At 45.1% G+C, this 15390-nt stretch overlaps 1 protein-coding gene across 5 annotated transcripts in view; it reads left to right on the forward strand.

Moving 5' to 3' along the window:
* Positions 1-15390, forward strand: part of PRKDC (protein kinase, DNA-activated, catalytic subunit) — a 152766-nt gene that overhangs the window by 70011 nt on the left and 67365 nt on the right. For all 5 annotated transcript variants that reach the window (XM_079902162.1, XM_079902164.1, XM_079902165.1 and 2 more), the window contains exons 37-44: positions 2678-2863; positions 3251-3355; positions 4162-4329; positions 7042-7169; positions 10315-10522; positions 13339-13517; positions 14742-14910; positions 15087-15152. In XM_079902162.1, coding sequence (XP_079758288.1) covers positions 2678-2863; positions 3251-3355; positions 4162-4329; positions 7042-7169; positions 10315-10522; positions 13339-13517; positions 14742-14910; positions 15087-15152 — 1209 coding nt within the window. The remainder of the gene's footprint in view (positions 1-2677; positions 2864-3250; positions 3356-4161; positions 4330-7041; positions 7170-10314; positions 10523-13338; positions 13518-14741; positions 14911-15086; positions 15153-15390) is intronic.

Genomic DNA, 15390 nt, shown 5'->3' on the forward strand with positions numbered 1-15390 from the left:
TGTGCTGCGGAATTTGCTTTGCTCACACTCTGTTGAGGATATTTGCATCTGTGTTCCTCAGGGATATTTCCCTGTAATTTTCTTTTCTTGAGGTGTCCTCGTCTGGTGTTGGTGTCAGGGTGACGCTGGCCATGTAAAATGAGTTTGAAAGTGCTTCCTCCGTGCCCCCCTCCCCGCCCACTTCTTTGGCAGAATTTGAGAAGGTGTTAGTTCTTCTTTGATTGTTTCGGTAGAATTCGCTATTGAAGCCATCTGATTCTGGACTTTTGTTTGTTGGGATGTTTTGATTACTGATTCAGTCTCCTTGCTAGTAATTGGTCTGTTCAGATTATTTCTCCATGATTCTGCCTTGATAGGTTGTTTGCTTCTAGGAATTTATTTGTTTCTTCCAGGTTGTCCAGTTTGTTGGTGTATAATTGTTACTAGTGGTCTTTTTATGATCCTTTGTGATGTAAGGATACCTTCTGGGGAATTAAGTGAAAGCCCGTCCAAGTTCTGAACCTTGAGGCGTTAGGCCATTTTCTTCAATTTGGCTCTCAGAACACAGTCAGCTAGATACACCCTCAGGCAGGATTTCAGACTGTGCTGAAAAGCCTAAGAGAAAATCAAGATACCGTTATCCCAGCCCAACTAGATCTACTTCCAGTGTCCTCGCTGCTGGTGAGCCCTGCCCGCTGCTCACGCTTCTGTCCGTTCCTCAGTGGGTACCGACCACTGTGAAGCACCAGGCGCTCCAGGAAAGGGCTTCTGAAAGGACAGGCAGGGAGAAAGCACTTGAAACAGAGATTATTCAGGAAAGGGCTTCTGAAAGGACAGGCAGGGAAAAGGCACTTGAAACAGAGATTATTCAGGACAGGGCTTCTGAAAGGACGGGCAGGGAAAAGGCACCTGAAACAGAGATTATTCAGTGAGATGGGGTGTAAAAAGAAAGAAACTTCAGAGGTGAGAGAAGACACTGTATCCGTGAAACAAGAATCGCTATTGAGAAAGAATATCAGAGAACAAGAAAGAAAATTTGTGAATTAAACATAGATATCACAAATTAAGGATGAAGTGGATTTGGAAGATAAAATTCAGGAACTCTCATGGAGAGTAGAGTAAGGTTACAAATCAGAAAATGGAGAAGCGATGAGGAAACTTGGAATCTATCTACAAGGTCCAGCTCCATGGCCTCCACCCCTGACAGAGGACGAGCCAAGTAGAGGCTTCATGGATAACGTTTCAGGAATGACCATTCTGAGTTTCAGATGGAAAAGGCCATCGAATGTCCAGTGCATTGTATGGAAACAGCTCCACACGGAGCACACTTCTTGAAAATTTGAAACCTTAGGGGTTCCCCAGGAGAGAAGATGCTGAAAAGTTTCTACAAGAGAAAAAACCCAAAGGTCTTTCAAAAGGATTAGGAACCTGGATGACGGTTGTGTTTGCAACAGCAGAGTGCAGCCTGGGAGACAGTGAGCCAGATTTCGTGCACAGTTTCGGAAAGAGTACTTCTCACCTGAGTGGGAAGGATTAACGATTATGAGTGAGAGCCGAGTGCAGGTGTTTCAGGTGTGCCAGGTCCCCATGGGGGTCTGTGTCCTGTGCTCCTCTTGCTGGGAAGCTGCCGGGGGAAGTTCTCCACCGAGATGGAGCAGAAGCTGGGAAAAAGGAGGGCGTGGGGTCCGGGAAGTTTGCCGACGAGTCTCCTGGGGGCGGGGGGTGGTGGCCTCCACTCAAGACCCGGACTGGTGTCCCTGACCCTCCCGAGGTGGTGCCCCAGAGATGGCTCACAGCCTCCCTGATGCGTTTGCACGTCTAGAGAAGACGTAGTGAATTTGGGAGAGTTTGATGACAACAGTGACAGTCACGTTGAGAACAGCTAAGGGGTGGGGGAGCTGGGGTGCTGTCCCTCTGCCAGGCGAACGTCCACGTACAACTGTCTGTACAGTCGGCCCTCGTGTCCACGGATCCCCCTCCTGCAGACCGCGCGGCGCCGTAGCGCGCGTTTCCACGTTAAGTGCACCCACGCAGTTCAAACCCGAGTTGTTCAAGCGTCAGGTACTCACTTCAGGGAGATCAAAATGTTATGTGAGGAAGGAAATGTGTGCTAGTACTCAGCTCGGATCATCTGTGAGCGGAGCTACCTGTCACAACAGCAGGAATATTGAATTAATCTAACCGAATTTAGGAGATCACTGTTGGGAAGGCAGTAGGACAGGAGATGTGCATGTACCTCCCTGTGCCCTTGTGTGCCCGTGTCCATGTGTCCCTGTGTGCGTGTACATGTGTGTGTTTCACTCTGTGCGTTTCCGTGTGTGCATGTGTGTGTGTGCTGTTTCTAAGCGTGTGTGTGTCCCTGTGTGCGTGCCTGTGTGTGTGTGCATGTATGAGTGCATCTGGTGGTGATGGTGACCAGAGAGAGCTGATTTCCCCTGCCATGGAGAATGGCCCCGACCAAGAAAACAACAGATAGCAGTTTAAGCATTATTTCATAAAGGGGACCACCGTATGCCTTTGTGGGAAAATTTACATGTTAAAGTGCTGTTTTCAGATATGAGGAGTTGTGAAGTAAACAGCTGTTCTAGGAATAGCATCTTCATTTTCCAAGAATAGCTTTGAAAAATGACAGTAAATTCTGTTGCGTGTCTGTCAGCCTTGATGGTAAGAGTTCTTGCTTCACCCCGCGCTGTCTCAGGTGAGCGCCGTTCTGAATGGCCTGTTGGATCAGAGCTTCCGGGACCGAGCCAGTCAGAAGCACCAAGGCCTGGAACTGGTGGGTGCCATCCTGCAGAGCTGGAGGAGCTGCGGCCCGTGGTGGGCCAGGGATGCTGCCCCGGACAGCAAAATGGCCGTGCTGACCTTGCTGGCAAAAATTCTGCAGGTATTCTGAGAGACCTTGAAAATGTAGCTGCGTCTGTCGCTTATGTCTTTAAAAATTCGATGGAGGCTTCTTGAAAAGCTCATTGGTTTGACAAATAAAAAATAACTTGGACAATTGCTGATTACTTTATATTTTATACTTTTCCATTATTTTACGTAATTATCTTTTATTCTCATTTTCATTTCTTATTCTTTATCTTCTCAGTGTAGCTTTACGTGCATTGTCTTAGCAGATAGTTTTAAAATATTTCAGAACAGGAATTGTTGAAATGCTGTTGGCGCCCAAGAACAAATGTATAGGTCATTTCTGAAATTTAAAAACGGAAAAATGTATTAAAGGAAATTAGAGGCATAATGTAGAAATGTGTTTTCATTTTCCCTCCTTTAGATTGATTCATCTGTATCTTTTAATACAAATCACAGTGCGTTCCCAGAAGTTTTTACAACGTATGTTAGTCTACTTGCTGATCCGAATTTGGGTCTACATTTAAAGGTAAGTGGTTGAAAAGATGTTTTTCAGATTATGTTCTCCATTTTTTTTCCTGTTCTGTATTTTTGTGTATTTGTGATATTTTCTGTTTTCTTATTATGGAAAATTTCAGACATATTCAGAAGCAGAGAGACCAGCACAGTGACGCCCGGGTACCCGTCACCAGCTTCTGTGGCCCTCAGTCATCTTTCTGTTAATTAATAACAGAAAATATCTCTCTTACTTTTAGGGTCAAGAACTTAACAGATTTTGTAATTTTAAAGTCCTGTAGTAATTAGATTTTACACTCCAGTAAAGTGTGGCCTTCCTGAAAACCATCTTTGTAGTGGATCGTGAGGGTATTTCTTTGGAATTTTCTGCTGTATGTGATTAGTCAGGTTTCACATTTCTCAACATGAGGAGGTCTGGGAACTGACCTGCTACCCAAGGGAGGAAGGAAGCACACCGAGTGCTCTGAAGCCCTGAGTTCCGCAGTCGCCCCGTAGGGTATTCACAATAGTCTTTTCTCACAGAACTCAGGCAGCGCGCTTCTAGTAGAGGCTGCGTTTGCAGAGGAGATCCACACGCAGAGTCAGGCTGCCCTGTCCTGTGCTCACACGGGACAGCCCTGCCTCAGCCCGCGAGCCCGAGAGTGGAAGCCGAGGGCCAGGCCGCGTCTTGCTGGTGGGTTTGACGCTGCCGAGGAGGTGTCCTGAAGTGGGCCCGGAGTGCACACGTGTGGTGCTTTCTTGGCGCAGTCTTTAGAAAGCAGTCGTTGCACTCGTTGTGTGGAATCCCTAAGCCAGTCTCATGTTGCGCTCGCTCTGCAGGGCCAGGCTGTGATTCTGCTCCCATTCTTCACCAGTCTCACTGGAGGCCATCTGCAGGAGCTGAAGCAGGTTCTCGGGAAGTTCATTGTTTCTAATTTCCCTATGAAGTCTGAAGAGTTTCCCCCGGGGACTCTGCGATACAATAACTACGCGGACTGTATGAAAAAGGTTAGTTTTTAGTAGTTGCAACTAAAATTAAGCACTGCTTGTTTCCTGTTAACATTTCTTGGTGAAAAGAAGTTAGTGAAATATTCAGAGTCAGAGAGTGTTCTAACTCGAAGGATTCATTTTAACTCATTTTGAAAGCTTGTCTGTGGGGGCCGATGTGTACCTGAATCCTTTGGGGCTAATTTTTCTCCCATTTAAAAATTGTGAAATATTTTATGTGTAATGTATAAGCTTTGAAGAATAATACCGAAGAGAGCTAAGAAATAGAATATCACCTATGGTGCAGTTTCTGAAGTTTAGTTGACTAGTGGTCATTTGAGAAATATCTAGTGGGTATCACTTAGTTAATATACAGCGTAAGTTCCCGAAACACCGGGGGCTTAGCCAAGAAGCTAGGTTCTCTCCCTCCTGTACAGTTCTAGATCCTCTACAGGGACCCCGTCTCCTTTACCTTCTTCTTTTCTGTTGTCCCCCACACGTAGCATCTACCTTGTCCAGGTTGGCTGATCCAGCTCCTATCTTGTCCGTTCTAGCCAACAGGAGGGAGGAGAGGGCAGGAGAGAGCATCCCTTTCCTTTAAGGGCTTAATCCAGACCTTGCATGTATTAATTCTGCTGATAACCCACTTGCCACATACAAGCGAGTGAGACTGTGAATGTTCTTATTTTGGGCAGCAGTATACTCAGCTAAAACTCAGGGGCCAGCCAGCAGGGAAAACGAGAGAATCACCATTGGAGAGAGGGTAGGTGGTGGTCGCCCATACTCGTGATGGACTCAACAATAATAAAGATACTGTCTTGTTTTCAAGGAGCTTATAGTAAAGTAAGGAAGAAACGATGATTAAAACACACTGTAATAAGTGCCAGGGTAGAGATACACATACTCTCCAAGGATGTCTGCACCAGTGTATCCCGTCCACATGTTTTTATGGTGTGACTTTCCGTCACATGGGGAAAAAAGAGACGTCATACATTTTGAGCAACGTAGTCTGATTTTTCTCCTGTTGCATATGGGTTGTCCTTAAGGACTCACTAGTAACAAGAAAATAATGCAGTGGAAGTGATGCTTGTGATTCTGAGTCTAGCCTTAAAAGGTTTCCAGCTCATTCCTGGGTCTCTGGTCTGTGGGACCCAGTCACCATCCTGTACAGAAGCCACGCAGCCACACGGAAAGGCTGTTTACAAACCACCCATCCACGTGGGTTCTCTCCTCCCTACCCTGATGTGACTTTTTTCTTTCCAACATGCAGAGAAGTTGGAAGAATAGTCAACAAGCATCCATATAACCGCCTCTTGTATTCAGCAGTTAACTCTTTGTCCGGTTTGCTTTGTCTGTGTGTGCGTGTGTGTGCTGACTGAAACGCTTGCGAGTTAGCTGCAGACGTCCTGGTGCTTCACTCCTGAATGTTGCAGCAGCCGTTCCTGGGAGGCAGGCACCACGCTGATACCAGGCCCAAGAAAATTCTCGCTGCTCTCAGACCCTGTGCTGTTTCGTGCACGGTCACGTTTCTCCAGATGTCCCTGTGTTTGGCTGGATTTTTCAAACCAGGATCTAATTAACGATTGGCTCGAATGTCATGTCTCTGGTGTCTTTAAATCCAGGACTGCTTCACCCCCATCCCTTTTATTTCTCTGCGACACTGGGTTTTGGAAGTAGCCCGAGCGCGTCTCTCGGATGCTGTCCTGTTTGTCTGATTGCTCCCTTGAGGTGCGTTTTGGCTTTCCTCACCCTCTGTGTTTCCTCTAAACTGGAAGTTAGGCTTCAAGCTTGGCTGTGAGATTCAGGCTAACCCTTCTGGCAACAACCCCACACCTGGAGGCAGGTGTCGTGCACGTCCCCTTGTGAGCGACCTCGCATCTGGTGGCCTGGTTGACGTGGTAACCTCCTCATTTCTCTGTCGAATGGTGTGTTCTTTCTGCACCATCATGCTGGTACCATCTGAGTTTCCTGCTCCCCAGCAATCTGCCAGCAGATGGTTGTCACGTCCACAAAGGTTCTGGGTAGATCTTTAGTACTTTCCCTTAACGTAAATGCAAGTGCAGACAGTCGCGGCACCTTTGAAGAAAGATTCCAGTCTAAGAAAGGTGTAAACCAACAGGAGAAAGGAACTCAGAGGGAGCAGAGGCAACAAGTCGAGATAAGAACGTCGAAGAGACTGTTCAGAGCAGCTTCAGAGAGGAGAGACAGTATATCAAGTGCATGAACTAGAACAAGAAAGCGCTCTTGGAAATTAAATACACAAAAGAAAAATTTAAAAACCTTCACCAAATGGAAGATAAGATTGCAGCTGTCTCCTAGAGAGTAGAGCAAAAGGACATGGAGATGGAAGATGGGAGGTGAGATGAGAACACTGGACCCACAGCCTGGAGTGTGTGTGCTGTGCAGTGAGGGTGGTGTGAAGGGCGCACGCTGCCGCCCCCAGAGGGCCCAGAGCCGAGGAGAGGCCTTGTGGAGGTGAAGAGAGGGCCCCAAACAGATATTGGAGGAAGAATATCTGCAAAACTTTGAGAGAATCAAAACTCAAATATTTAACGAACATTGTTATATGCCAGGCATTCCATAGCTGCAAAAATGACATATATTAGCATTTGTTAATCTTTGTGAAATTGTTATAATTTGCTTTCCCTTTTTATTTGAACTGTCAAAAAACAAATCCAATGCAATTATTATCATCATCATCGTCATTATTATTGGTGTGTGTTTCTTCTCTAGCTTCTGGATGCATTGGAGTTATCGCAGAGTCCCGTGTTGTTGGAGCTGATGACAGAAATTCTTTGTCGGGAGCAACAGCATGTTATGGAAGAGTTATTTCAATCCACTTTCAGGAAGATAGCCAGAAAGTGAGTCATTCCTCGTCTGGGGTTCCAGGAACCATATGTGTTTTATTTCTGTGGGAGATTATCATCTCTGTTCTTGAAAACGATGAGTGCATTATTTCAGTAGATGCAGATAAAGTTTTGACAAAATCCAGTGCTCATTTACTCATCGATGATAAAACTTGCAAAAGATCATCTATGAAAAACCAGTAGCCAACAAAATAGTTAATAGTGAAAGGCTGAATTTTCCTCCAAAGTTGGGAACAAGGCGAGGACGTCTGTTCTTTTCTATCCAACATAGTCCTGGAGGTTCTAGCCATTGCAGTCAGGCAAGCAAAAGAAATAAAAGGCAGTCAATTTGGAAAGAAAGAAGTTTAACTGTTTCTACTCACAGATGGCACAAGGCAGAGAATCCTAAAGATCTACAAGAAACTGTTCGAACCAATAAACAATCATAGAAAAGTTGTCGGATTCAGAATACATAGTATTCTAATGTCAGTGGTAGTTCTGTTTATGAACAGAGAACGTTTGACACTATAATTACAAATGTAATACCATTCATAATGGCACCAAAAAGAATAAAACACTTGGGAATAAACTTGACACAAGAAGCACAAGACTTGTACAGCAAAAATTACAACCTATTGCTGAAGGAAATTAAAAAATTAAAGATCTAAGTAAATGGAGAGATAGTCCATGCTCATGAGTTGGAAGATGCAATATTGTTAACATGGCAGTTCTATTCAAATTGCTAGGTTTAATGCACTCCATATCCAGATTCCAGCAAGCCTCATTTTTCGGGTACAGGAATTGACTGGCAGTTCCTAATATTTATATGGAAATGCAAAATACCCCTTAACAGCCAAAACAATTTTGAAAAAGAGAGACAAAATTGGAGGATTTTCCACATCCCAGTTCTAAAACTTACTCCAATGCTACAGTTGTCTCTGTGAAAATTAGTTAATATTTTTCAGTCTTAGAACTTTTAAAAACAAAACAAGTAAATTTCAGTCAGTGGCAGTTGTTATTTTTTTTTATGTTCACACCGTTCCCATCTGTGGCAGTGGGAGTCCATGGCGGCCGGCTCCTAGGTTCTTGGGCAGCCTTCCTTAATCTCTGATGTCTTATACATGTCTTCTGGCTCAGCAGATCACCGCAGGCTCACCTTGACCCAGAGTCAAGCTGTTTCTCTAGAGAGCCCCGTGAAACGGCACCTAGAGACCACAGGCTGGGTCCTCGGCGAACTTAGTGCTACTGGGTTATAGCACTACTACTGGTTAGTGCTGTACTGAGGAATAGTTTTGTTTGTTTTAAGGAAAAGAAAAATATCCTGATACTTTCCTTTCAATCTTAACGTTATGGGTTTTTTATTACTTTTGTTATTTTTCCCTTACATTGTAGATTTTAATTATTTTCTGTTCAGTGTTGTTTTTAATAACATTTCACCAGTATTTAATTGCTTTATCCTATAATACACATAAAATATTTTCAAAACTAACACTACCAGTATTACTACTAAGAATAATCATAGCTGGAAGAAGTTAACATTTTAAATTTTATTTATAATTTACTTAGAATATATTCTCTGAGGATATACAGTCAAATTTTGTGTTCCAGAATCACTTGAAAGTGTTTTTCAATGTGCAGTTATTATACCAATTCATTAGGTATGCTTTAATTCATTTTCAGATCTTAGAAGTTTTTGTGTTTTTTTTTTGACTTAATTTTCTTATTGAATATGTAAAATACATACGTGATTCGAACGTTAGAAGTACGTAATGCGCTACATTCAGGAGCCTTGCTTCCCTCTCCTATCGTCTTCTGTCCTTTCACCTTTCTTTCTACTTCATGTTTTCTGCAGATCATGCTAAATCAGCACGTAGAGATCTTCTGCTTTCCTTTTTTTTTTTTTAAACAACTGTGTAATTATTCACTGTGTGGAAGTACCAAGTATTTTGAAGCAGCCCCTACTGATGGGCTTTTGGTCAGTCTTTTGCTGATGAGAGTAATGGCATAGCGAATAGCCCTGTGCACATGTCATGTTGTATTTTGCCAGTGTAGCTTTGGAGTGGATTTGTAAATGTGAGTGAAAAGGTAAATGCATTTGTGACTTTGCTAGGTATCACCACATCCCCTTTTGGAGGCTGTATTATTTGCATTCCTTCCAGCAGTGGATGAAAGTATGTTTCATCACAGCCTTGCCAATAGAGTATATTGTCAAACATTTGGATTTTCTCCAGCGTTAATAGGGGAGAAAGGATTTCTCAGTGTTGCTCTAATTTGTATTTCTTTTATTATGAGTAAAATGGAACATATATTCATATATTTAATGCTCATTTGCATTTATTTTTCAGTAAACCCATCTGTTGGCCCATTTATGCTCTTTTCCTTTTCCTCCTCTTTCCTTTAGGTTTCTGTGTAAGGGCTGTGCATCTCCACTGTGCTCAAAGCAGGATGCTCCTTGAGAGAATTGAAATCTAGGACAGTGTCCAGATGAATATTGCAGAGCCCATGTAGATCTAGGGGTGTCCTGCAACCTCAAATTTTTGTGACTGAATGACGTTCAAATCCAGTATTTTTGCTCTGGGTCATAGCTAACTTCTGAGCATCGAGATTTTAGAACTGGAAAGGATTTTAATGATCATTCAGTCCTAACCTCTTATTTTTATAGGCGGGGAAGCTAACGCTATTCTTAATTAATAGATGTATAGACGGAATCGTATAGGTGATCATTCATATACCGTGTTACCCAGATGAGAAAACAAAGGGCCAGCTGAATTCTCTCTGCCTGGCAAGTAGGAATGGTGGTTCATTACTGAGGAAGAGGCTGGAATTGTCTGATCAGGATTCATGAGTTTCAGGTTCTGGGATACATGATGGTGTCGAGGCTGAGTCTCTTCCAAAGCCTTCCAGAAAGACCATATTGAAAGTAAATGAAAAAAATTCTTTTTCCTAATGTCTAAATAGGCATGAGGATTTCTGGGGATGAGTAAAATAACATGACCTATGTATAAATGCTTCTTGTATTTCCTGGTTTTTATACATATGATCTTTAAAGGTATTTTTCTGATTCATAGTCATTGGTGTTCACTTTGCTTGGAATGTAGTAGGCCGTCATGAAATATTTGTTGCAAGCCTGAATGTGCATGTAATTTTCTCTTTTTCTTAGGAGTTCATGTGCAACACAGTTAGGGCTTCTGGATAGTGTGTACGGGATGTTCAGGAGGGATGACCTCCTTCCCAGCGTCACCCGCCAAGCGACTGTGGACCGCGTTCTCCTCACTCTGTTGTGGCACTGTGACTTGAGTGCTTTGAGAGACTTCTTTAGCAGCATTGTGGTGGATGCCATTGATGTGTTGAAGTCCAGATTTGTAAAGGTATCGTAGTCTGTTATTAAATTGAATGTTAATAAGAGTTGACAGGTCTCCATGGTCAGTGTCGTTAGAAACTGCCATGTGTTCAGTCAGGGGCGTCTGCAGCTCAGGGAGCGTCGCCTCCGTGTCCTGGTCTCAGCCTGCAGGCACGTGGTGTCTGCGTTAGTTTCCTCAGGCTGCTGTCACAGGGGACCACAGATGTGGCTTAGAGCCACAGGCCTTTATTTTCTCTGGAGAAATAGAAATCAGAACCTGAATAGAAATAGAAATCAGAAAATCTGTATCTTCTCTGGAGACCAGAAATCAGAAACCGTTTCCTGGGGCTGCACTTGCTCCGGAGGCTCTGGGGAGGAGACTGCTCACCCTGCCAACAGCCTCCAGAGGCACCAGCACCCCTTGGCTCGTGGCCACGGTGCCCCTTCCCGTGCTTCTCAGGTCACTTGGCTTCGTCGTCCTCCTCTTCTGTTTTAAACAGTCCGCCATTTTTCTTCTTTTATTGAAGTGTAGTTGACTTACAGTGTTGTGTTAGTTTCAGGTGCACACCAAAGTGTTTCAGTTATACATGTACATGTGTCTATTCTTTTTCAAATTCTTTTCCATTATGGTTTATTGCAAGGTACTGAATGTTTCCTGTGCTATACAGTAGGTCCTTGTTGTTTATCTGTTGTATGTGTAGTGGTTTGTATCTGCTAATCCCAAACTCCCAATTTATCCGCTCCGCCTCCCCTCCCCCTTGGTAACCACCAGTCTGTTCTCTGTGCCTGTGAGTCTGTTTCTGATTTGCAACTAAGTTCATTTGTGTCATACTTTAGATTCCACATATAAGTGATACATATGGTGTTTGTCTTTGTCTGACTTCACTTAGTATGATTATGTCTGGGTCCATCCGTGTTGCTGCAAATGGCATTATTTCATTCTTTTCATGGCTGAGTAGTATTCCATCGTATCTGTGCACCACAGCTTCAGCTTCTCTATCCACTCCTCTGTCGATGGACATTTAGGTGCTTCCAGCTTCCGCAGTTCTGTCTAGTCTCTCTCTGCCTCCTGCCTGTAAATATGATTGCATTTTGGGCCCACTTGGATAATCTTCTCAGAATCCTTTGCTTCATTTCACCTGTCTCATCCCTTCTGTTGTACAAGGTAACAGTCACAGGTCTGAGGCATTGGAATGTGGGTATCTTTTTGGGGCTTTATTCAGCCTGACACAGTCTAAACCCATTACAACATCAACTTATAAGTCCAAAACCTCATCTAAATATTATTAGCACAAAGTCCCAAATCTCATCATCTAAATCATATAAACCAGATATGGGTAGGTTTTGGGTGTGATCCATCTTGGGGCCAACCTCTCTCCATTTTTGGACCTGTGAAACTAGAAAACAGATTATTTGCTTCCAAAACACAGTGGTGGGACAGGCATAGGATGGTAATTATAGACATTCCTGTTCCAAATAGGAGAAATGGAAGGAAGGAGTCTGTTTTCCAAAGCAAGTTTAAAATCCGGCTGGGCAAATCCATTAGGTTTCAAGACCTGGGAATAATGCTCTGTGGCCTGGTGCTCTGCCTTCTGGGCAGAGACTCCATCCTTGGAGTCATTCTTCTTTTTTCTTGAAGGTTAGCAGGTGTTTGCAGCTGAGTAGCTTTGTTTGTTGCCTGTAGAATTTGGGGAGTACAACATCCTTTTTTCCATTTCATTTTGTCTCTGTCCCTTTCAGTTCATCTGGTGTAACATTCTCAGAAACCTTCTGTCTCTTTCATGCTTATTCTGGAGATTCCCTCTGTGAGATAGGAGAGTCCCTTCCCTGTGCGTGGCTTCTGTGAGGTGGCCGAGCGCAGCCGTGAGCCACAGGCTTCGTTTCTTCAGCCATGCCCTCAGGCTTCTCGCTGAAGCATGCTTTCCCAGCAGCCAGTCTCCTGACGCTAGCGTCTTCTGCAGTCTGCACGGGCTGAGAACTTCCCAGGTCATCGAGTTCTGGTTCTTTTTGCTTGGCTGTTTTTGTCTCAAGTAATTTCTCACACCTCACATTCTATTATAAGCGGCAAAGGAGAAGCCAGGCAGTACCTCCAGCAAATTTACTTGGAAACCCTCTCAGCTCAGTGTTCAAGTGCACAGCCTGCAAGTTCTGCTTTCTGCACTTCAGAACACTGTTCAGCTAAGTTTTCTTGTTAGCCGCCTAACAAGGATCCTCTGTCCTCCAGTTTCCAAAAATCTGGTACTTATTTCCTTTTGAGACCTCACCAGCAACTACTTTAATGTCCATATTTCTAATAAAAATATGTTTATGGTGACGGGCATTCCCTAAGACAACATTGGCTTTCTGTTCACTTCCTTCTGAGCCCTCACCAGCAGTGCCTTTAATGTCGATATTTCCTAACAGTGGTCTCTACAGGGCAAGCTAGGCCTTTTCTGTCATGCATGGCAAAAATTTTTTCTACCTCTACCCTCTGCTCAATTCCAAAGCCACTTAACGTATTTTTTTCATTTGTTGCAGTAGAGCTCCAGCTCTTGGTACCAAAATGTGTATTAGTTTCCTTAACCTGCCGTAATAAATCACCATAAGCTTGGTGGCCTAGAGCACAAGTTTATCCTCTCACAGCTTTGGAGGCCAGAAGTCCCAAATGAGTTTCACTGAGATGAAGTCAGTACTTGCTGCCACACTAAGTAGAACACATCAACACTTACATCCACGTTTTAGCTCTTGGGCTACCTCTTGTTGAAGTGGTTTAACATCTTTGTTAAAATTATTTTCAATGTAAAGGGCATTGAGTATTAAATTTCATTTAGTCAGTAAAATACTTTTCATGTTATCTTTTCTTAGCTGAATGAATCTTCCTTTGATACTCAAATCACCAAGAAGATGGGCTACTATAAGCTGCTCGATGTGATGTACTCTCGTCTTCCGAAAGGTGATGTTCACTCCAAGGAATCTAAAATTAATCAGGTGTTCCACGGCTCGCGTGTCGCAGAAGGAAATGAGCTTACAAAGACCCTCATCAAGTAAGGGTTTACTTAATTTCGGATTGTATTTAATTTGTTAATATCTGTGATGCGTATATTTTTATGCATGTATATAATGTGAGTAAATGTTTAAACGAATTTTTATAGTTTTCCTATGTACAGACTACTTAGATGGACGTTAATTCAGCATGTTATTGGGTAACGTTCTATCCTAGACACATCTTCTATGCAGATTAAAGCTTTTTCTTTTACTGTTTTTTCCTACTGTCTTTTCTCCCTCAATAGCTTGATATGTTTCTAGTGGTATGATTCACAGTAAGGAGGGATTTAGTGTATTTTATTTTTTCTGTCATTCAAAATTAAAGGAGTGTCACATACTTCTAAGCAGACGTTTCGTAACGCACAGAGTAGTCAGATCCATTTCCTCCGGAGCCGGCCTTCTGGTGAGGCTCCTCTGAGTGTCGGGCACCGGTGTGCCAGGTCTCTGCAGGCTCACCTTCAGCTCCTCCAACCCTCTCCTCGCATGTCCTCCTCAGTGGGTGACGTTGTCACCATGAGCGTCTTGGGGGTCGTGTTATTTTTCCTTCTGAATCTCTTCAACCTCTGCACACACCCTGCCGGCCCCAGAGCTGGTGGATTATGTCCGCGGGGCTCCTGGAACCAGTGGCTCGTGTGGCACTGGGGTTGCTGGTGAAGCGCCTCAGTGGCCTCCTGCGTAATAAGTCTCCCCACCCCGAGGCCTGCCGCTCTCAGCCCTGCTGCCAGAGTGACCGTCCATATGTTACAGGAACCTGATTGTTTTGTTTCCCAGCCTGAAGCCCTTCAGAGGGACCGCGTCCTAGTAGCAGGGGCCGGCAGGCTTCTCCCCTCGAGGGCTGGGCAGTAACTGCTCCGGCTTCCTGGGCCCCGTGGAGCAGCTGGCAGCAGCGTAGATGTGGGGTGGCCGTGCTCTGACTGCACCGTGCTCACGTGCACACCGTGCTCACGTGCTCACGGTGGCTGGCCGCAGCTGGCAGGGCGAGACCGGGCTCCTGGGTGTGGCAGCCACCCCTGCCTCCGCCGCTGCCACCCCTCCATGCCCTCACAGTGCCCGTATGCTGCTTCCCCAGGGTCAGTTCAGGCCCCGCCTGGTAGAGCCCTTCCTGCCCCTCAGGCTGGGCCACTGCCCACCCGGCTTGTTGCAGCCCCGGTAGGTGTGGGTGTGGGCGCCCGTGGGGCCGGCTCACCCCCCGGATGGACTGACACTCGCCCGGCTGCCCGCAGGCTGTGCCACGACGCCTTCACGGAGAACATGGCGGGGGAGGCCCAGCTGCTGGAGCGCAGGCGGCTGTACCACTGTGCCGCCTACAACTGCGCCATCGCCGCCATCCGCTGTGTCTTCACCGAGCTCAAGTTTTACCAGGGCTTCCTGTTCAGTGAGAAGCCGGAGAAGGTAGGCCCCTCCCGACTGCCGGCCGGGCTGCCCGGGGTCTGCGCCGCCCGAGCCGCGGTGGGTGTGCTCCTCCAGCCCTGCATGCGGACGCGGAGGGCGGGACCCCGGGGTGGCGTCAGCGCCCGGCATCACCACCTGGCACTCAGGCATCTTCATGTGGGGCTTTGCATTCACAGAACTTGCTCATTTTTGAAAATCTGATAGACCTGAAGCGCTGCTACACGTTTCCCATAGAAGTGGAGGTGAGTGAAAGTTTTTGTGGTGTTTCCAGGCTACGAACACTTAGCAAATGCTTATAGAGAAACACACACATTGCGCTGAACATTAACTGCCCAGTACTCAAGTCTGCTGTACACTGTAAACACTGGCAGCTTCTTACAGTTTGACCGGAGATACAATCTCAGGCAACTACAAAAAATTGGTCATGACTCGGGTTTTCCCTCAACTTGTAAAGGAGAGAAAATGCCACTGAAAGGAGCT

The sequence above is a fragment of the Stenella coeruleoalba genome, assembly GCF_951394435.1.
Source record: "Stenella coeruleoalba genome assembly, chromosome: 17".
Classification (NCBI taxonomy): Eukaryota; Metazoa; Chordata; class Mammalia; order Artiodactyla; family Delphinidae; genus Stenella; species Stenella coeruleoalba.